This window comes from Blennius ocellaris, assembly GCF_963422515.1.
Source record: "Blennius ocellaris genome assembly, chromosome: 6".
In the NCBI taxonomy this organism is placed as follows: Eukaryota; Metazoa; Chordata; class Actinopteri; order Blenniiformes; family Blenniidae; genus Blennius; species Blennius ocellaris.
The window spans coordinates 8,782,845-8,805,264 of NC_137655.1; the positions used below are offsets into that span (position 1 = coordinate 8,782,845).

Here is a 22,420-nt window from a genome sequence, read left to right on the forward strand (position 1 = left end):
TGACAGTGAAACTAAATAAACCTAAATCGGCTTCTAGACAGACGACAGACGGAGGACATCTGCTCGATGTGGGACTGAATGCAGTTTAAACTCAGCAGAGGGAAAAGTGTGTGTGTGTATGTGTGTGTGTGCGCATCCTGGCTTCCTTTTAAAGACAGAAGGTCAGCGAAGCAATTTATTATACAGTGAGAAATGCAGAGAAAATAGACATGGCCACATTTTTTTCTTCCTCACAGAAACAGAGAATATTGTTTTAGCTTCCTATTTTCAGAAAGTGTATCTGAACTTTTCCGCCTCTATCGAACAGCAAACCATGAGTCCTGAGATGGAGATCGTTTGAATTTGCAGTCGTTTCTGTGTGAGCTGTTTTGATTTGTGGCACAAGTCACCCAAAACGAATCACCACAACTATTTCCCTGGTGGTGATATTATAGACCCCCTCATTATCAGAACTTGGTGAATGATCTTGGCCTTGAAGGATGAAACAGATTTTCATCCAGTTCAGGCACGCTGCAGTCACAAGTTGAGTGAGGGTAAAGACATTGATCAGTCATGTTCTCATGGGGATCATATGTGAAGAAAATAAATTCCATGAATGACGCTTCCTCTCAAGCCACACATCTGCATGATTGTGTGAACGGCCTGTCGACCACCTAACTGGGCTAAATACACGTTGAAGTATGGGTCAATGCTTCTGTGGGACTGTGGGTTTCACCCCTGCACCCTCTGCAGGAATGTAGACAGTCACACATGTTGGCTTTGACACAAGACCCAATTATCCTGGAGCCCCACCACCCGCCCACAGCCACCCTCGCTGGGACGTATACACACAGCCTCGCGTCACACATCAAAGCAACACAGAGAGTATTGTGCCCTGAAAAACAACTGTTCACTTTCATTTCACAACACTGCCCCCTTTAGCATTTAACCGCAGGAAAATCCTGGAGCAGGAGGGCTGAGGAGACCACTGAGTATTAAAAAAGACCCGCCAGGCTGGTGTTACGGTTCCACTGGGCTGATCCTCACAGTGAGGACAGACAGCTGACCAGAATTTCAGGGTCTGCAGCTTTTATGAAAACATGTGCACGCTGAAACTGGAAAATAAAAATGCGATTTTACGACTGTTCTCAGATGACTGGAGGTTGGAAGCTTTATCACAGTAAATGAAAAGACTTTGAAGGTTGTTTGCACGACTGTTTTGGATCTGATTTAAACGTTGTCTAGTCATTTTTTTTTTAGGTTTAATTCAATCAGAGTAGATGATATCAATCTGTACACTGGCCTTTTAACTTCACTTCCATAGCTGGCCCACTTTTAGAACTGAACAAGCTCATCATCGAAATATACATGTTGGATACAAATGAAGCTTGATGTAATCTATGAGCTATAGCCAGAATAAAAAAAATAAGTTCTTACGATCCCTCCTCATGAAACACAAAGAGTGGAATAAAGTCATTAAGCCCACCCTAAACAAGGAATTTTTAAATTAAAATGCAATCAGGAGATAAGAAATCAAAAATCATCGGCCAAATTACCATGACCACATATTTACATGTATGAAACCTAATGACACATAAAGATGATGATAAGTAGAAACTAACGTCCTATTTATGATTAGGCAAAAGTGTTCATACAATAAAAAAATTAAAGCTGAAAATTCAACAATTTTATTTAAAAAAAACGATGTTATTTGTAAATAACAAAGAACCAAAGCATCGGAGGATTCTGTGACTTCTAGAGTTTGCATGTTTTCCCCGTGCAAGTGTTTCTTCCAGGTCACCTGATTCCCCCTCATAGTCAGAAAACACACATTTCATTTGCTTGTCGGTGTGTTTCTCTGTGTGGACTGTCAACCTGTCCATATTTTTCCTCTCCCATAGTGAGCTGGGATCTGCAAAAGCCAGCAACGTTAAAGTGAATAAAGATTTAAAGACGAAGATGGAGAAAAACTCAACATGTTTTGAATATGATGGCTTCAAGATTTTTAGCAGAAAATCTACAAGAGAGACAAGTTTCTGACTTTTTTCTCATCGATTCGTTAAAAGTTTGTGTTTTTCTCTGGCTCACTTAGCTAATTACATCCACAAAGTGTTACACTCCATTACTCACGTGTAAATGTTAAAAGCTGTTTGGGGCTTAATCGACCACAATATGTTGGCAAGAAAAGAAAAAAGTTTAGGTAATTTAATCAGAGCTCAGGGTTACAAAACTGATAAAAGTAGCGGTACAGACTGAAGAGGCTCCACCTGTCTGCCTTCTCCGTGTCAGGGCTTCACATTCACTGCAGAATCTGGCACACGCTCCACTTGGCTCTGTTTGTGGGCTCTCCAGATGGGATGGAAGTCTCGTTTTAAGCCCCAGAGATTTTCGAGCTTCATGTGGGAGAGAAGGGGAAGGAAAGCTTGTTTGTGAGAAGGAAAATATGGCCAAGAAACCGAGTCGTTTTCTATCAGGTGTGATAGATGATGTGACGGCCTTTATGGATGTGTTACTATTTTGCAGATCATTTTAAACATATGGCAACAGATGGACTTTAAAAAAAACAAAACAAAAAATGTATTGCATAGCATGCTAGCTTGCTTATTAAGAAAATTAAGAGTCGCATTTCAGGCCTTAAAAATACAAAGTAGAGGGAACATGTTCACAAAACTTGTGTAATTCTATTATAGCGTTATAAGCTTGTATGAGTTGCAGACACCATAACAAAGTAGCACCATATACTATTTATTGTGGTCTTTTATATATTGTAGTGCAGAGATACTTTATTGATCTCATTCCAAACAGGATCAATAAAGAAGTTTTTTTTTTTTTTTTTTTTTTAATCATGGTCCAATTTAAGTTATTTTAGTTTGGATCCTGAGTTTATTGGAAGCTGTGACAAACTGTCTTCAGAGTTGGATAAGTTGTGAAGACGTGTCCTCTTGAGATTTGAATTGCAGCTTAAAAGACGGGGACGCTTTGCAGACTTGGAGTTCAAACAGGGATTCTAATGTGTTTCAATGTTGCATTAGTAGTCTTCATTTACAGCACAAAACTTGTTTTGCATTTCTTCTCTGGCTGTGACTATCGCAATGAGCTTTGAGTAACGACAGTGACGGTGAGTAGGAACGACGGACACCGAGGAAAAGAAACGAAACAAAATACACAGTGGGAGGAAGTTGGGGTCGGGGGGTCAAGGAGGAGAGCTCGGAAGAAGATGAAAGCCTGGTGCTTGTTGTGTCTAACTTCAAATCAACTCCCACCCTGAACTCAAATCTCCTGTTACCATGGTGATTTAACTGCAGACAAGTTTCCCCCTGGGACACTGTCCTTAGAACAGGGAGAGAGGGAGAGAAATGCACAAGGACAGGTGGAAGGACAAAACAGCGCAGGTGCGTCAGACAAAGACTGCACAGCGAGGGATTCACAGCTTCCTGTAACCTGTTGATGAAACCTCTGAATTCATTCTGTGCTTCTGGTAAAATTTGTCACATCTGTAGAGCAATGTATCAGGTGTACATTGTGATTAGATGCAGGGACTCAAATATTTTGTCTTTTTTATTCACATCTTTAAAAGTTCACAGCATTGCTATCTCACAGACTAAGTACTGCGCTCCATCAGCCCAGAACATTTTAATTGTGAGGAACTTTTCATGCAGGTTATTACAATTCGGCTTTACTGACTGTTGACAGTCAGTAAAGCAGACAGTCTTTGAGAAGAATCAAAGGAGAGATTTGAGATTGTCAGAATGAAGACCAAAAGCAAGATTAAATATAGATAATGGCTAAATTAAAAAGAAAACAACCTAATAAAACATAAAATGAGTAAATGTTAATGAAATAATAATTTTAATTATTAATAATAACACATTTCATATATAAAATGCAGCTCTTGGGGCTTCACAATTTATAAACCAAATTGACAATTAGACAAAATGATAAGCAAAACATTATCAATAATACATAAAAAGGTGACATCGACTTTTGAAAATATATACTTTTGGCCTGGAACCTCACAGATAGTTTGTAATGACAAGACTGGAAATACAGTCCTGGTACAGTGAAAGTAGAGTTATGCATTTTCATTTGATTTTATTTTCAAACAATAAAATGATCATTATCTATACAGAAATGCTGAATACAGTGAACACAGCACTTTCAAGCTCCTTTAAACAATCTTTATTCATTTTGTGGACCCACTTGGTATCATCTGTATGGAAACATTTTAATCTGTCTCTACATGTGATCCAAATGATGGTGTGCTAAATGTGCACTTTGTTTAAGAAGCGCAGTTAAATTCAGAGGAGCAGCTCAAACACTAGTGACTGTGTTTAAATAGTACACACACACACACACACACACACACACACACACACACACACACACACACACACACACACACACACACACACACACACACACACACACACACACACACACACCATCCTACCAACATTTAAATAATGAAAAGCAATGGGATTTTTCATAGTGGCTGCTCTGATATTCTAATTTTGACAAGCCAAATGTTTTTCTTACAGTATGAAATAAGTAGTACCTCATTCCCATGTATGTAAACAGAAACATCATGTTTACTGAGTGCATATAACAAAACGCGTTTGTTTTAATTGATTAATTGCATGTGTGTAGCAGTTTGCATAGTTGATGTAATTGCAAACTCATCAAGCTGAAATGTTTTGTACTTTGAGACAAAGATGACTAATGTCACTGCTCTCTCTCCCTCCCCTCTGTTCTCTCTCTCTTTCTCTCTCTCTCCACAGCTGTATCATTCATGAGACACAGCGCGTCGGCCTTCGGATTTGCCGTGAGTTACAGCTTCCTCCTTCCCTCCATTTGCATTGATCAATTAGTCATAACTTGGGCCCTGGTGATTTATTGATGAATCCCTCTACCAAATTGTTATTGGTCCCTTTGTCTCCACGGTAACAGGGCAGACAGGATGGAAGGGGGATGGAGCTTTAAGTTGAATGCCAACCTTTCTTTATGAGTGATTGTGGAAAGAGACCTGAAGGCCCTCCTCTGCAAAAAGCTTATTGTTTAGATGAAGCGATTTAGACTGTAATTAATTTGATAGAATTAGTCTTAAGAGTGAGGTGAAAATGAAACTATCCACACCCAAGGACAGTGAGGGAAAAATGTGATTAGCATAATCTGATTAAAATATTATACCCTCTAATCTGCCGTTCTGGCTATGACTTCATCAAATACTGGATTTTAATTAACAAGAGCCTCGCTGGCTGTGGCAGTTTTATTAAAGTAGCAAGAAGAAAATATATGTAACATATAACTTAATCCAGGAGGTTAGATTGCAGCCACTGATCATCAGCTGCTTCAGGCATGATGGTGATTTGGAAATTAAATGACGCCTGTCTCAGTATATTTCATGATTTAGCTTTAATTGAGAGATAAGACTAAGACTACAAATGAAGCAAATGCAAACTTGTTTGTTATATACTAACTTTTAAATTAGTTGTAGCATGTTTAAAACATAAATAAAATACAATTAGAATAATTAAAAAATAATAGTTCAATGTTGACAAACTGTTTGTTTTCCCGAGGAGCCACATTGAATACTACTACTACTGTAGAAGGCTAAGTTAAACTCAATTCTGATCAATGCTAATGTCTCCTAAACTGTTTGTCCCAAAGCTTTCATAACCGTCTCTCCGAACTTTGCATAAGTCTGTAAATAATTATTGAGTATTATATTTCAACACAGCGATCAGTTCTCCACAATCCAAACAGACCGTCGAACTTTGACTTCATTCAATAGGTACAGAATTGTTCACATGCTGTTAAAAACAAAATGTCTTACTTTAAGTCATCCATGATTAAGAGCAATTGTGATTTGCTCTGCTAGCCAATACAGAGGATGAGTAAAGGTGCACGCACACGTTTTTTGTATTTCAAGCACGGCTAAGATTGAGCTGTATTGTTTCCCTAACAGCTAACTGACATAATGGGGGATCAATCACACTTTAGTGACATAAGTTTGAGTATATTCAGATCAAAGATTAAAAGATGGGCAATCCTAGCACAATCTCTTTGCTGTCTGCTTTGAGGGCCATTGTAACTGGTGTGTGACCAAAGGAAACCTGAGATAATCTTCCGACAATGTCACAAATTTCTCGTTGTCTCATTACACCACACAGCTGCTCCAAACTCTAAGAACCAATAGAAATAGAGCAGAAAATAAGGTGATAATCAAAGTTGGCTGCCCATTCTCCAAAGGCACAATACTGTCATGATGTCGAAAGACAATGCGAGGCAGTGATGACGAGAAGACAAAGGCTGGAGTTTTGAGACCAGAAGAGAATCCCACAGAAATCACCAGCTCGGAGAAATAAAGCAAACCTGACTAAACATGAGACGTGGACACCAGAACAATAGGAACATGGAACAATGGGGACAATGTGGGAATCAGACACTCGGGAGATGGACAAGACACCATCAACATTCAGGGGAAAAAGAAATGAAATCCATCTCTGAAACAAGGGAGCAGCAGATGATTCAGCACGTGATCATTTTAAGAGTTAGAAGTGTAGTCCGATTACATATACCGCAATAACTTTGCTCCCTCTACATGACCTCCTGGTGTCTGTCTTTGATGCAGTTTGACGCCACGTTGGACGTCATGTCGTCGTTCATCGTGCTCTGGCGCTACAGCAATGCAGCAGCTGTGCACTCTGCACACAGAGAGTACATGTGAGTAACACACGTGCCTCCGACTTTAATTAATGTTTGATTAACCCTGAATCTGTGTGATCTTATGTACTTTGATTACCTCTCTCCACATGCATCAAAGCATCTCTGGGTTAGGCATATTTTGCTCCATGAATAAATCAGTTCCTGCAGTGTATCATATTGTTTATTTGTCCATGTTTGTTTTATCTAGAAATGCTGGAATGAATTAAGACTCCGGTGCATTGTGAATGTACAGTATTTTGCCTCAAAATGATATTTGGTTTGTCCATGTTGCAAGCTGGGAAAAGATCAATAAAATTGCAGCATTGCTATTAGTTTTAGTTTCCATAATATTACCAATAATAAAATCCCTGTGTCAAGTCACTAAACAGAGTCACTCACTGTATGTCTCTACTACACACAGGCCTGTTAATCCCTCACCTTTCAAGCTGTCTGTAGCTGAGCCGACTTAATCAATTAACTGTCAGGTTGCACTGAGCCTTGTTGGTCTTAGAAGAAGACCTCTGCTCAGCTCAGAGGTGTCACACATGATGAAAGACTGAGCTGCCACTCTGCTATCCACCAGCACACACACACACACACACACACACACACACACACACACACACACACACACACACACACACACACACACACACACACACACACACACACACACACACACACACACACACACACACACACAGGATGGCATATATACCGTACGCATGCACACACTTGTTTCTACACAACTACGATAATTGCAGAGGAAGACAGACTGCATGCCAGTATATCTGTCAGAGAGATGTTTAATGTGTCACATCCTCGGGTTTTGGTTGATTGCTGGACTTGGTTTCACATAAGTTATTGTAAAGCATGTTAGAGATGGAGGTGCAATGAATAATCTTTCAGAAGAATCATGGATATAGTAAAGGTTGACATGGAGATGGTGCAACAGTGGCAGAAACGGAATATAGGTTGGAATAAAGGCTGATCAGTTGACTCAATCTCAGCTCAAAGAGATAGTTTACATCTGTGTGGATCCTCAAGTGATTCCAAAGACATGACCTTGCGAGTTAAATACTTTAATATGGAATATCTGTAGAGTCGTCATATTTCTATATTTCAGAGTTTAAAAGAGGGAAGAAACGCATTCCCTTGACCTCAAAATATCGCTAATCTCTTTAAATGTGACCTGGCTGGAAGTCAAGCCAGTGGAAACAGTTGTACAATACTAGATATGATGGAATTGATTCATTTAGCTTTTGATTCTACTTGATGTGGCATCAACTTTATCGTCAGGCTGACCTCAAACGTTCCCTTCTCTCTCGCTCTCTCTCTCTCTCGCTCTCTCTCTCTGCAGAGCATGTGTCATCCTTGGAATCTTGTTTGTTCTCTCTTCCCTGTGCATCCTTGGAAAGGCCATCCACAACCTGGTCACCAAGATGCCACCAGAAGTGGTGAGGAAAGGCACTCCTACACACTTCCTGTCATGAGTCATTTTACCCTGGCCGCTTGTATCTGAAGTCTCTCCACCATATAAACTATCGTGCACACGGGTGACTGTATTTGTTCGTCTACAGGCCAGGCACGAACACGTGCGCTTTGTGTACACATTTGTTCACATGCATGCATATCACACTCATGCATTTGCATGAGCTGACATATGGGTGAACCTGTAATGTGACACATGTGCGCTAACAGTGCTCAGAGTGAGAGACACACGAACCTCCACTGTAGGGTTTGGATCTTTTTATAGCTTTATTCTTCTGATGTTTGAAGGTTTGTTTCTCTCCACCTGATTTTTTTGTTCAGTTTTGTACACACACACACACACGCGCGCGCGTACACACACACACACACACACACACACACACACACACACACACACACACACACACACACACACACACACACACACACACACACACACACACACACACACACACACACACACACACACACACATCACTTCCCTTCCCTCCACCTCTCTCTAGAGGTGTTGAGACTATAAATAAGATCCCAAAATAGTCTGATGTTTCTGTTGCTGGGTGCAACCCAGCCCTGCTATCATCAGAGTTTTGGGAGCGCCCATCACATCTTTCTCCAGTTCTTTCCTTTTGAAACCTCTTATTTGCTTTGTAAATGATTTACCCCTCACCATCTGCACATTTTTACTAACCAGGTTGCCAAGACAAAGGGGGGGCAGTAGTCTTTTAAATAAACACAGTTGTCTCAAGTTTCTTACATTTAAAGCTTCAGTATATTTCCGTTCACGTAGTTTTGGGTCAAGCTGTGGCCAAAGCAAAAAGTGCATTTCCCTGTTGGTACTTTAGGCCATTTTTCACAAAATCATGGTGTATAAGGTAGAGGTACCTTCTGGATTTCTCCTGTAAACAAGCATCCATCTATCTTTCTTCTGTACCGACTTCATCCACACTAAGGTCGTGTGGGATGGAGCAAATCCCAGCTGACACAGACTAAAAGACGAGGTACACACTGGACAAGTGACCAGTCATCATAGGGCTAACACACAACACACAACCGACGACCAGATGCTGCTATCTGGGCGACGATGAATGCAATTAGAAAGGTTTCCCTGTCAGAAAAATTATTTTGTTTGGTGAAACCATTACGTAATTCTGGAGCAACACATTCATGTTATTTTCTTAATCTGTGGGATTTTATTAAAAGTTGTACTTTCTTGCTCTAAATGCTACATCACAATGAAAACATGTTGTATTCTGAGCTCAAAAGAGTGCTTTCACTGCAAAAAAGGGTCACCCGACTAAAATGGAGAAGGAAATCACTTAAAACTAGTGAAGTTATCTGTCCATGCTCAGCAAGTAAATTTTACTTGACAGGAAATCTTTAAATAAATCTAGATCTAAGATTATGCTTTAAAATCAAGGACTAAAAATAAGTAAAGAACTTTTAAAACAATCCAAATTATCCATCATGTGTAAAAATAAGATTTTAAGTCTTGGCATGTGCCAAACAATTTGCAGTGTTATTATATTGTGAAATCATTACCGATTATTTCTCATAAGGTCTCATTGTGTGAATATTTGAAGACTTTTTAAGATATTTGTTAAACACACCCCCTCCCTTATTATAGCTACAAGTGAACTAATGAAAGTTTAATCTTCAGAAAAAAATTAACTCAGTAAATATGATTGTGTGTCATTATACTTTTGTACACACCAGAAGATCAATTATTTATGTTGACTTTCCTTTCTGCTGTCATCTGTGTATAAAACTCCTTTTATAAATATGAGAAGTTGTGATTTAAAATAATCTCAAACTGAATCAGCTTTACTGTAGAGAGTGTGAATTTTATGACAGCAGGTGAATGTGGAAAGTGGAAAAAAAAACACTATTCAGATGTAAATATATGCGACCAAAGAAGTGATGATTGGCTGTTAAGAGCGGTTAAATGTGAGTTTATTTTCAACACTGAAGCTGAACTCGGTGTGTGTGTGTGTGTGTGTGTGTGTGTGTGTGTGTGTGTGTGTGTGTGTGTGTGTGTGTGTGTGTGTGTGTGTGTGTGTGTGTGTGTGTGTGTGTGTGTGTGTGTGTGTGTGTGTGTGTGTGTGTGTGTGTGTGTGTGTGTGTGTGTATTCCAGTGAATTACAACAGCATACTCAAAGGGGTCAAACTGACCGTAGATCTAAAGCCAGGGCGAAATATTCTGTGGAGAAGCCGGTGTAAGGACGACAGCTATTTGGCAGACTATATTTGATGCTCCAGTGGTATTATGGTAATAGAAACCGTGGGTGTGAGGTCTCAGGGGAGCTTCCTGACACCAGCATGAGCCCATTACTGCTGCTTGCCTCCCTGACAGTCTGATTCTTTACTTTACCATCTGCTGCACATTCTACCAAAAGATGAATTAAAAAAAATAAAATAAAAATTGTACGAGCTGTTACGAGCATGTACATTTGACAGGTTAGCAGAACAACCTATTGGCTGATTTAAAAATTCAAATCTGTCACGAAGAGGTTTAAAGTCAATTACAGCTGTCACTGCAGTTATTTCTGGACATTATTATCCACTGATCACAGAGTCGGGGCTCCATCTCCACCTCCGCTCCAATGTGTGGACGGATTATTGCAAAAGACACTGAACCTCCAACATGTGTGAAATCTTTGATGTCTTCAGTCTGGGGGTGTGAATATGACTGAAATTGCTTGGAGACCACTTAGGTGGAAATGTGCTTCATATGTGCTGTCCAAGAATAAAGCAGGTGTAAAATATAGATAGATGGATATATGTGGAGTGTATTTGTCCTCCAGGCTTGTTTAAAGATGTCAAGATACTGCTGTATAAGTACATTTTTATAACTAAATGCTCAGTCATCGTGTGTGTGTGTGTGTGTGTGTGTGTGTGTGTGTGTGTGTGTGTGTGTGTGTGTGTGTGTGTGTGTGTGTGTGTGTGTGTGTGTGTGTGTGTGTGTGTGTGTGTGTGTGTGTGTGTGTGTGTGTGTGTGTGTGTGTGTGTGTGTGCAATTTTATTTAAAAAAAAAAGGGATTACACTATTGGCTCAAATACCATATTCCAACATTATAGGTTACATAGGAAATAAAATAACCCAAAATATCACATTACTGTTAATTACTGCACTATTAATTGCTCCACCACATCACCTTAACATCACCTGAGATAACTAACTGCTGTATGTGACTCAGCATTGCTCTGCACAGTGACACTCGCCTTCTACTTCAGCTGTAGGAACAAGAAGGAGAATACACTTTGTGAGAGTGGAAGTAGACTTTAACAGGAAATTCTGTCAAGCTGTCATAGTTTGTGTTGAATTTATGTGAATACAAGTTCAGGTATCATCTTGACAGCAGTTAACAGCCAGCTGGGCTCAGTGCTTTGTGATATTTTGACATGATTTCCCAGGAGTAACAATAGGACATTTACAAGAAGGAGACAGTAGACAACCTCGTAGTGTTTTGTGTTTATTGTGGAGACTTCCAGGATTGTGTCTTTGAGTCAGAGGGTAATAGTCACAATTTAAAGTGGATGAGTAAATTAACATGCCGGCTTCATGTTCAGTTCAGTTTGATATTTATTTGTGTCCCCATAGATCAATTCATGTTGTATAAAACATGGACATACATACATCAGCACAGATTCAATATATGATCTATAAATTATAATCATTTGACTCATCGATCTGAATCTTAGAAAGTTTCCTCAAACAGAACAGTCATTGTTGGCCTTTTTAGTGTCGATTGAGTGATCTGGGTGACGAGTAAAATGTAGCTTATTATCCAGAATAGATTTGGATTGAATTAATAGATTAATTAAAATGTGCTTATGCTTAAAAGGACTGGCTGGTTTAATGCCTCCTGTTATTGAAAAATAATTCATCATTGTGTAACAGCCAAACAATGTCATGTTCATATGCATATTTCATAACGTGTAAGCTTTTTGTGAATTTCAATTAGATGATTTGCATCTAGAATAAATAGCTGACCCATCCTTCCATTTGTTGTGCATATTCGCTTTATCCAGACTGTATTTAGCAGGAGGTTGAGGGGCTCTGTTTGCTCAGGGAAATGGCAGTGTACAATGTGGGATTTCAGAGGAAGCTGCAGTAAGATGAGCAATCTTCACACAGAAAGGTCCTGTGTGGCACTGGTTTCAAGCCATGGACCATATTTACGTGAAGCGACGGCAATAACTGCAGCTCTATTTAATTATAACTCGCCTTAATGATTTCACCAATCTGAATCCGTCTTTTAATCTTAACCTCGGCCTTTCCCAGGCCTGTAGATTCAAGGAGGATGGAGAGATCTCTTCCTAATCTCACTTATGGAGTTTCCCCTCATTCATCATTTTATATCACTGTCTGTCTCACTCTCATTGGTTCCTTCGCTCTCATTTCCACATGATAGAAAAAGGCGATCGTTCCCCGACAAGCTCACCTATAGTCCGTCCGTCTTCATTACTTCATGTGCTTTCACTGCTCAATCTTTTTTTTTTTTCATGCAATGACTTCCTTTCCTCTGCATCCCATCTCTGGGTTTTATTTTGGCAGCGGCACACTGAAGTCTTCATCAAACAGCAGTCAGAGGTGATTCATTGTACTAGAAGTGATCAGTTTATGTGCTCAGCTTGTGTCTGCAGGACGATGTGCTCTGTGAGGAGCCTGGAAATATAAACTGAAAGGATACTAGAGAGGAAGATAAATCTGCAGGCTGAAGATGAAACATCTCATTTCTATTGCCAAAACTTTGTTCCCGGGCTTCGCCTTCTCATTCACATGTAAATTGAACCGCTTGAAGAAAACAGCAAGGCAGGGGAAAATACTGTAAAATGCTGCCACCTTGAAGCACAACACTGTGAAATCACAGAGAGTGGACAGAGGTTGCAGAAAATTGGGAATCCTGATTCACGTCACGTTCTGGATCGGTGCCTATCATGGCAGGCTGTCTGAGTCTGGAAACTGATTAAACACAGAGATGAGATGGCTTTGTGCTGCGTGGGGACACAAGACAGCACATAACCATGCACATAAATGAATACATGATCTGCAAACTCATTAGTCACAGTAAAAAAAACAAAAAACAACAATAAACATGCCTATTAGGCTTGGTAAAGAGTCACCTGTAATGAATAAACAGATTTTCTGATGGAAATCCATAGTAGACAATAACAAGCTATCGATCAAACTCGCATTGTGGATGATTAAACCTGAGTGAAACAAAACTGGAATTAAGATGTATTTAAACCAGAATATGAATAAATGTATATGCATATATGAATAAATGCCAAGCTGAAGATGGTTTTAAGATTTTATTTCGATGTTTTAAACACTAGTGTCTCCCGTACCCTCAGGCAGACTCATTGGGACATGCTTCAGTTTTTATGCTGCAACGAATTCTTAATTAAATATTGTCAAGGAGAAAACGGATGGGATGGATACATTAGAATAATCCTTATTATGGACACAGATCAAGATTTAACCTGCATTAGAGAGAAACTAGCTGGACTTTATAATTAACACAGTGAATTCCATTTTTTCATTTCAGACAGACTTTGCTGGCTTTTGTCAACGACATTTGTCAACTTCAATAGCTTCAATATTCAGTAGCTTTCATCCTTTCACTGAAACGTTATAATACGAGTTTATGATTGAGTCAGTTTTAGTAACTGGTGAGTTTCCTAAAGTTTGAGAATGGAGAAAGAAAGTTCTAACAAATACCCACTGAAGCTATAAGTTTGAAATTCCACACTAAGAAAAATACGGTTTTTATCTGTTTTAAACCAAACAGCTTATCAGGATTTCAAATTCCGGAGTATTTCTGGTTGTTAAGAAGAAGGAATAATAAGGTTGAACTGTAATTATCTATCAGAGTATATGTAAAATAATGAACACTGATTTCAGTGATAATCAACTGTTCTCGTGTTGCCATTGGTGTATGTGTATTCATGTCTGCTTGTATGCTTTTTGACATAGTACAGACTCTCATCTTCATAGTTTGTTACCGACTATTAATAATGCAAATTAGATAAAGGAATATATGTGATCAAATGAATCGAGTGAATGTCAAAATTCAGTTATAAATCAAAACGGTCCTCAAGCACACCACCTAATGTACAAATACTTCATTTGCTGAACCAGTTGACCCTAAATTATTAATAATTGGACAGAAATTCAGCCCTTATATGAATATTATGAGCATCTGTCACAGACTTGACCTTTGCACAATAATCTAATCATGGAAAGCAGATGAGATCAAAGTTATGGGTGAAAACATGAATGGCTTCAATAAATATCTTTTTTCGCTTCAATTAGTTCATTGAAGGAGCTGAAATTCTCTTGAAAGAAGAAAGAACAAAGGTACGGATGATATTTTTCAGCATTTTGCTCAAACACATCAGCAGAAAAAAAAAGACTGATGCAGTTTTACGAGTACGGCCTTAGTAAAGAGAAGTAAAGAGAAGACGAGGTAAATGTGTAGCAGGCAGGTTGTCTGCACAGACATGCAAGAGCACCTGGTATAATCAGAAAAAGGGAAGATGTGTCTTTGCTTTTCTGATTCTAATAATACAATTTGAGCAAGATGCTTGTTAAAAATCAGAGTAATGTCTGGGTTGTTTTTTTTTTACATCATCCCTCACTGGCCTGTGGGTGTGAGTTTTAATGTTATTCTCATATAGTAAAGAAAGGCAAAGTCTGACAACAGATAAAGACTTGTGTTTGTTTGGTTGCTTGTTTGCTTTCTGGAGTGTGTTCTTTTGTCCCAGTTTCTCTCTTTCCTCCACTCATCTCGTTGGGTCTGTTGTGGGCCAATTAAATCTGAACGTTCGATGCTCTGGGGTCAACAGCTTTTTTTTTTTTTCGCTGAGTCTGTCTGGGACTTGGGTTGAAAACGCCTAAAGCTCAGTACACTTAAAAGCATCACCTCTATGACCTTGGGTTGATGCACCAAGTCAAGCCTGCATATATAAATAATGGTTGTGCTGACAAAAGGTTTGTGGGTCATTCAGTCTGCCTCGTCTATATTTCACTTTATAGCTGCACTGTTACTCGCTCACGTTGTCTGTGGTGCTTTCTATGGTTAATTTTGCAAATCTTGATCTCTTTCCATGTATTTTTCTCCTCTTTGCCCCCCCCCCCCCCCAGGATGACTTCCTCTACAGTGTGTCCATAGTGAGCGGGTTCACATGTGCTGTGCTTGCTGTGGCCAAGTTCATGCTGGGAAGAGTGCTGACGAGTCGGGCACTTATCACTGATGGTAGGACACACACACTCATGCATGATTAATAGTAAAAATGAAAGCATTTGCAGATAGCTATCCAAATAGTTCTCCAAACAGAAACTAAAGTGAAAGCAAAACTAAATGTCTATCCGTCACGCCAGGACACCACAAGCTGGTCAGTTCGTCCGTCACAAAGCAAACCAGGATGGGCAACTCCACTGAACAAACATATACACTTTTGTTTTTGCTCTCATTTTTCATAAGCAGAGTTCAAAGATCTCAGACTTGTTCTATGTGCATTCATTGTGGCCAGCCTGATTCACACCTGCTGTCAAATCAGCATCTCGATGTGCCACACCGGTGTAGTGGAGGGATTACCTCTGCAAAGGAAAAATGCTCACTAACAGATTTAACAATAATTTAGAGAAATAGGCCTTCTGTGTACATAGAAAGTCTTCTATATTTGGTTCAGCTCATGGAAAATGGGTGCAAAAACTAAAGTGTCCATATTTTTCTTCATGGATTGTATAACTCAATTTTTAGGGGAAACCCTGCCTATCTGTACATCTGAGAGCCTACTCTGCCTTAAAATGCTCCTTTCATACCTAAAAGTCTTGAAACATTCTCCACTCTCCAAACATTTTTCAATGAAATTATAAGAAAAAATATCTATACATATACAGTATTTTTTGTATATGTTTCAGAGAGTGTAGTGAACTGAAGAATACTGAAGGACAGTAAGTTTTGACCTACTGCTCATTGATGTGAATGGTTATATTAATGCTACACACACACACACACACACACACACACACACACACACACACACACACTTACACATCGCCAGGTCTCAGAACGCATAGGGCATCAATCCAATAAACCTGAGGTTGCTGTTCTCCGAGCCTGGATCCTGGATTTATTTCCCAGAAGACTATATACTTACTGCAGGCAAGACAATAACCCACTGTGCTAGCTTTCAGAGTTTTGCAGTAAGGTGTGAAATGTAATTATTTTTTATTTTTATATATATATATATATATATATATATATATATATATATATATATATATCAGCCGTTTTAAAGACTTTCAAAACATGCTTCGAAAATCTGCTCCTTAAATGTTAAAAATCATATTGAATTACTAATTCCTGACTAAATAAATGAATAAATGCTTTTCTTTCTTGACAAGCATTTATCAAGAAGTTGAATAATCACTCTCATTGAAAACAGCAGGATTTAACTCGAAGCGCCTATGAAGCTGGACGCCTGCTGGTTTTGCAATGTCAGACCCTCAGCATGTCTTTGCTGTGATATTCTAGCTTTTTACACTGTGAGCTTTGTATTACCTGGACACATGAGTTTCATTGTTTTAATGAGTCAGATTTAGAAATCCCCAAAGGTGAACCAGTTTCCTTGCAGACAGTGTAGCTTTCTGTCTTTTTTCCCCCAATTGTATTTATTGAAATTGGAAAAAATGGAATTGTACAGTTTTACTGGTCAATTGTCATAGTCAGTGAAAACTTATTAAATTTTTTTTAGGTTAAGAAACTAATCAAATCAAACTAATCAAATCAAAAAGCATAACCACATGAGATTAGTTACAAAAAGAGGTTAAATGAATAGTAGATGAGTAAAAAAAGACAAACAAAATAAAACAAAATGCAAAAAGCACATAAAAACAGACTTCACTTTCAGTGAATCAATATTTATCCATTAAAATTTCAGTGTGAGGTGAAGTGTTTCATTTTTATTCACAATGTCAGGCTATTAAGGCCAAAATGTTCCCTGCTTGTTTTGTTTTGTTTTTTTAAAGGATATATTTTGTGATTGGTATTCGTAAACTTCCAAAGGTTTCTATCGGGGTGAGCAAGGTAATCTTTCTCAAGGTTTGTACTAATTGATTCCCAAACAATTGGAAAGTTGCAGGTCGTAGTTTTTGGCTTGAATCAATAAACAGCTGAAGAAGTGGCACCAACTCTGCTGATTAACAGCAAAATACTGCAAATGACAAATGAGGTCCAAATCAAACTAATGCTTGACCAAAACTTATTTAAGTCAGAATGAGGTACAAAAAGCTTTTTCTCTTCCCACAAGTCCTGAGAAAATTGTATGTATGTGTAAATTGAGATTAAACCATAGCAGCAGAGGACTGCAGAAGAGACAGACGACCTCATTTGATTGTCCTCCGAGGTCCAGGATAACTAGACAAAGCTTGAAGGACCAGACTGCATCACTAATAGCTTGGATCAGTCGTCTTTATAGACCAATAAAGGCTTGCAATACCAGAGGCACTTGTCAAAGAATCGATTTATGCTGCTATTCTTTTTCTTCTTTTTTCATCATTGCAGCAGATTGGATGTGGTCGTGGTTCAGGGCTGCCATCACTGATTAAAAGGCTTCATTTCTAGTTGTGAAGAATGGGAGGAGATGTATAGAAAGAGGACAAACTTTCCTGTGGCTCTCAAGCTTGTGGAAAAGCAATTTTTTTGAAAGATCCGAGATATACCAAACCTGGCCAGAGCCAGAAACTGGTTCACAAAACAGACTATCCTTGAACAACAAGGTAGATGACACTTTACCTTTTTGCTCTTTTCTCTGATTCTGCATACAGTGTCTCCTCTTTCCCCACCACTCCATCTGTCCTTGACCTTGATGCTCTGTTTTAGGACCCTTTCACATTTGAATAGTCTGCTTCACTTTGTGTGGGGGGGCTGAGGGTTTTTGCACCTTCATTGGTTTGGTCACGTTCAAGCAGCGCTTATGCGACCGGATCAAACTGCCTGGAAAATGTCATGCAAGCGGCTGCTCATTTGGGGGGAACTGGGCATTACGGGTATCAACAACGCTCTTGTCTTTTCAGGGTTTAACTCCCTGGTCGGAGCTATCATGGGATTTTCCATTCTGATCAGCGCTGAGGTCTTTAAGCAGCATCCTGGCGTCTGGTTCTTGGACGGCACCATCGGAGTACTAATTGGACTCATCATTTTGGCATATGGGGCCAAGTAAGAGATCAACCTACCTGACTTTGTTATGGAAATGTTCCCTTCTTCCTTGTTTGCTTTGATAGGCTCATCCTGAATTTATATGTTGGAAATATTGAAGTGGATGACGGAAATAACCTGAGCCACCCTGCGGAGCTGTTAGTTTGCCAGCTGTACATAATTTACAATAAAAACCTTGTTTTGCATCCCCACAGGCTCCTGAAGGACATGGTGCCTCGCGTCAGACAGACGAGAAACTACGAGCGCTTTGAGTGAGAGGCTTGACAAGCAGGTTCCCACACACACTCGCATACACCCACACACCCGGGTGTCTCCTGCCCCTCCTACCCTCCTGTTGCTCATTTACATCCAAATCATGTTTCACCTCCACATCCTTGCAGACTGTACACCCTTCATGTCCCCCATTCATACAAATATGTGAATATATATATTATAGATACATATATACACATATGCTGTATATAGTGTACATACTGCGTTCATACATGCAGCCATGCGTCGGAGAACCACGCAAAGACAAAGGACATGACTGAAGATCATCTCCTGGAAAGAAAGCACTTCAAAGATTTACTTGCATTTCTTCTCTCATTCACTTTGAGTCCGTCATAGCACTGGTTTTGAAAGTGTACACTTCGAATAGGGCGTAAGGAGAGATGTGAAACCCTTAAAATGCTTAATATATGTGTATTGAAGCTGGACAAACACATAGTGCTGCAAATGTTAACACCACTCGCTCTGTCTTGTGTTTCTTTTCTTTTTTTTTTTTTAAATCAATATTAATAGGAAATACAGGTTTTACTTAAGTAAATTGTCTTAATCCAGTCTGAGGAAAGGATTTCTCCCTGATTTATTTAGCTATTTTATTTTATGCTTATTTTCTACTTAATAAAAGCGCTGGTGTTTCCATTCCTCAGCTCACCAGCCTTCCTCAGATCAGTACAGTCTCTCTCCCGCCTGGTCTGTTTCTAAGAGGAAGCAGGAAGCAGAGAGAGTAAAAACTAACGCAGGAGTTGTGCTGAGTCAGCAAACGCTGCTCCTCATGTAAAGCACCAGCCAGCTCAGTATGGGTGGATAACTTCACGTACAAACTTACAGTTGAAATGAAGCTGACAGAGGACACACACAAGAATTATTTACTGTAAAAGCTATAAATAATATCGGAAGGTTGTTTTTTTTTCTGCATGACATTGTATAACCCTGGTGAAGAATATGGGATGTGTCTGAGCACAAATCATCAAATCTTCCATGCACTGATGTTTTTAGCTCACACTGTAGCACAAAGCCCCTTTTAACACGCGCAATCAAAAAAACAAAAACAAAAATATCAGGGTATGTAGCTTGGTTTATATATATTCAACTGAGATACTGTACATGACTTTCATTTGTTGGCTAGAAACTACTTTGAGTCAAACAAAATCCTTTATGTTACTTAAAACTAGTCATATTTTACCAAGCAATATCTACCAGCTCATGAATAGTAATAAAGTTTTCAGATTAGCATCCCATTTGCTACATTCAGAATGTTTGTTTCTTTGGTTTTCTTTGGGAGGGGTAATATTGCACTGAATCCAGCTGGGATATTTATTGTTTTCATTCTTGTTATTTTGTGTTCTTTATTTTATGTTTTTCACAACAATGGTGTGGGGAATATGAAACTCAAGATGTATCTAAGCACAAAGATAAAGCAGCCTGTGGGAGCAATATTTAACAGAGACTGAGCTTATGTCTGTGACCTGGTTGTCACTCATTTGCCCTGCATGTTTGCATTGCTGCCGTTCGTCTAAGTATGACATGCAAACAACAGAATGTAAATACCGAAGCACACAATCCTGTACATATGTGTATGACACTGTTTGGTTGCATCCGTAACAAAAGTCACCAGTAGTCATAGAGTTCGGCGATAGAAATGGGAGTAGAGACAGCATTGTAGTTGGGAGTACAGACCGATCCATGTTGCGTATAGTGACAAATGTTTCCTCTGTAGTGTGCATATACTGTAAATTGTGGTTTTACATATTACTGTAGATTACTTGTGAAATGAAATTGCAAGTCTTACTGTAAGTTTTTGCACTGTAAGTGAACATTTGTTATTGGATGTAGGAGTGATCGGACAGCGCTGTCCAAAGCTCAGACGTACTGTGCATTGACCTAATAGCAACAATCAGTGGCTGCCAAAACCGCACCGACTCTCTCTGTGGGCACAAACCCATTTTGTTACTGAACTTCAGATGGTGTAGATTCATGAGCGGCAAGTTTACTCAGTTGTTTATACAAACTGGTTTTAATAATTTAGTTATAAATGGTGCAATTTGTGGAGAAAATAAACCTTACAGGAGAATATTTCCGGGAGCTACAACAACCTCCCTACTTCTAATCGTCCTAAGGAAGTTATCATGAAGAAGCAGTCGCAGCTATAAATCAAGACTGGAACTAACTAAATATTAGATTTTGATTTCAGGTTTTAGTGCTATATGCATTAGTAAAGAGTATTATAAGTTGACTAATGAAACCAGGAAGTTAGAAAAAAAGCTATGATGCCATATAAGAATCAGGTGCAAATCTGGCTGTTTCAGTCCTCAAAATGAACACCAACAACTAGAGTTTGTAATGGGAACTAAGCAACATTAAGGAGCTTTAATGCACTAGGGACATTAAGAACTCCAGTGTCCAACCAAAATTACCCCTTAAATGGAAGATACATGTTGTGTTCATGGGGAAGTGGTAAGTGGGCATGCAACGATTCGCCTGTTGCTATAAAAGGCTGACCTTACCATTTGGACAGTAACAACTATTGAATAGCTCAAGAAGCAAATTTCAGATTTTTTTCCCCCCCTCTATAGTAAAAACACTGTTTCTGTATTATCCAGATATACTGCAGTTAGAGAGAGGTAGCTGGACTTTATTGGCCTGATGTATTTAGTTTGTAAATCTACTTTACAAGCTGTATTTCTAAAGATGTGTAGAAATAGTTGTTTAGTCGCACTGATGAGTAACTAGTAGCTTCTTGAATTCCGAGTGAGGTGATTTCGTAGTTTGCCTAACATAAGTGAAAGTGTAAATCACAGTGAACTGGTTGAGTTTCATCCCACCAGCAATAAGAAATGAAAGGAGGGAGGGGGGTTCCCGGGAATTCCCCCGCAAGTCCCCCATGGCAAACGGCATCCTGGAAATAAACACTGAATAGATTCCCTGTTATGCTTTCTATAGACACTCCATTCAACTAGCTCACTACCTGTGACTAAACACGTGCAGCGTTTGTGTCCCTGGTTCCCAACTGTGCGTGTGGATCCATAGTGCATGTGAGCCATCTAGTGGTCAGCAATGTCACAACAACGGTGGTAATTAATATTCAGCTGGCTTGCCCCCAAATGACGACCTCTAAATTAATCCAAAGCTTTGGGCAGCGACTGTGTCGACACCTACATCCAGTCCACACTGTACAGCCCCGAGTCGACATACTGGACAAGGTGCAAAATTATGGGTATTTTCTTTAGTTGCTTTGTGTGAAGAATATGGATTAGTCGTAAAGTGAAGGTGTGAATCTGCTCGCAACGCTTCAACTCACCAACAGCACACTGATTTGTAATGCCCCACCCCCCACCCCCCCTCTCTGATGCATAGAAGACAATCTACGACTTTCACTCACAAAGCACAGTGTTGACATGCTGGAACCACCACATAACACACACACACACACAGTCATATTCATTACCCAGTCTTAGTAATCTTACGCTTTGCTGTAACCCTGTTGCTCTTAGGGTAAGTTGTTTAGTTTGTTTCATCTTGGCGACAGACGCCTTGCTACCTCTCTTCTTTGCACTGTTGTAGTTCCACGCCGCTTCTCTTGATCTCGATGGGCATCGACGCCATCGAGGTCAGAGGCCACGACCCATTTTTAAGGGTGATCTTTGAAGGTGTTGCACTCGCTACTATTGCTGCTGCTGCTCACGGAGCAACTGCAACAACCGAGTGCCAGAGCGAGGAAAAAGAGAAAAATAATAACGCCGCAATCCCATAAA

General features: G+C 39.4%; 1 protein-coding gene across 1 annotated transcript in view; it reads left to right on the plus strand.

Moving 5' to 3' along the window:
- Nucleotides 1–18,656, plus strand: part of tmem163a (transmembrane protein 163a) — a gene marked incomplete at both ends in the record, with an annotated part of 65,994 nt that extends 47,338 nt beyond the window's left edge. Inside the window, 6 exons of the mRNA XM_080497777.1 lie at nucleotides 4,758–4,801; nucleotides 6,611–6,702; nucleotides 8,045–8,141; nucleotides 15,323–15,434; nucleotides 18,260–18,401; nucleotides 18,596–18,656. Of these exons, the coding sequence (XP_080353903.1) occupies nucleotides 4,758–4,801; nucleotides 6,611–6,702; nucleotides 8,045–8,141; nucleotides 15,323–15,434; nucleotides 18,260–18,401; nucleotides 18,596–18,656 (548 nt within the window). The remainder of the gene's footprint in view (nucleotides 1–4,757; nucleotides 4,802–6,610; nucleotides 6,703–8,044; nucleotides 8,142–15,322; nucleotides 15,435–18,259; nucleotides 18,402–18,595) is intronic.
- Between the last annotated feature and the right edge of the window lie 3,764 nt (nucleotides 18,657–22,420).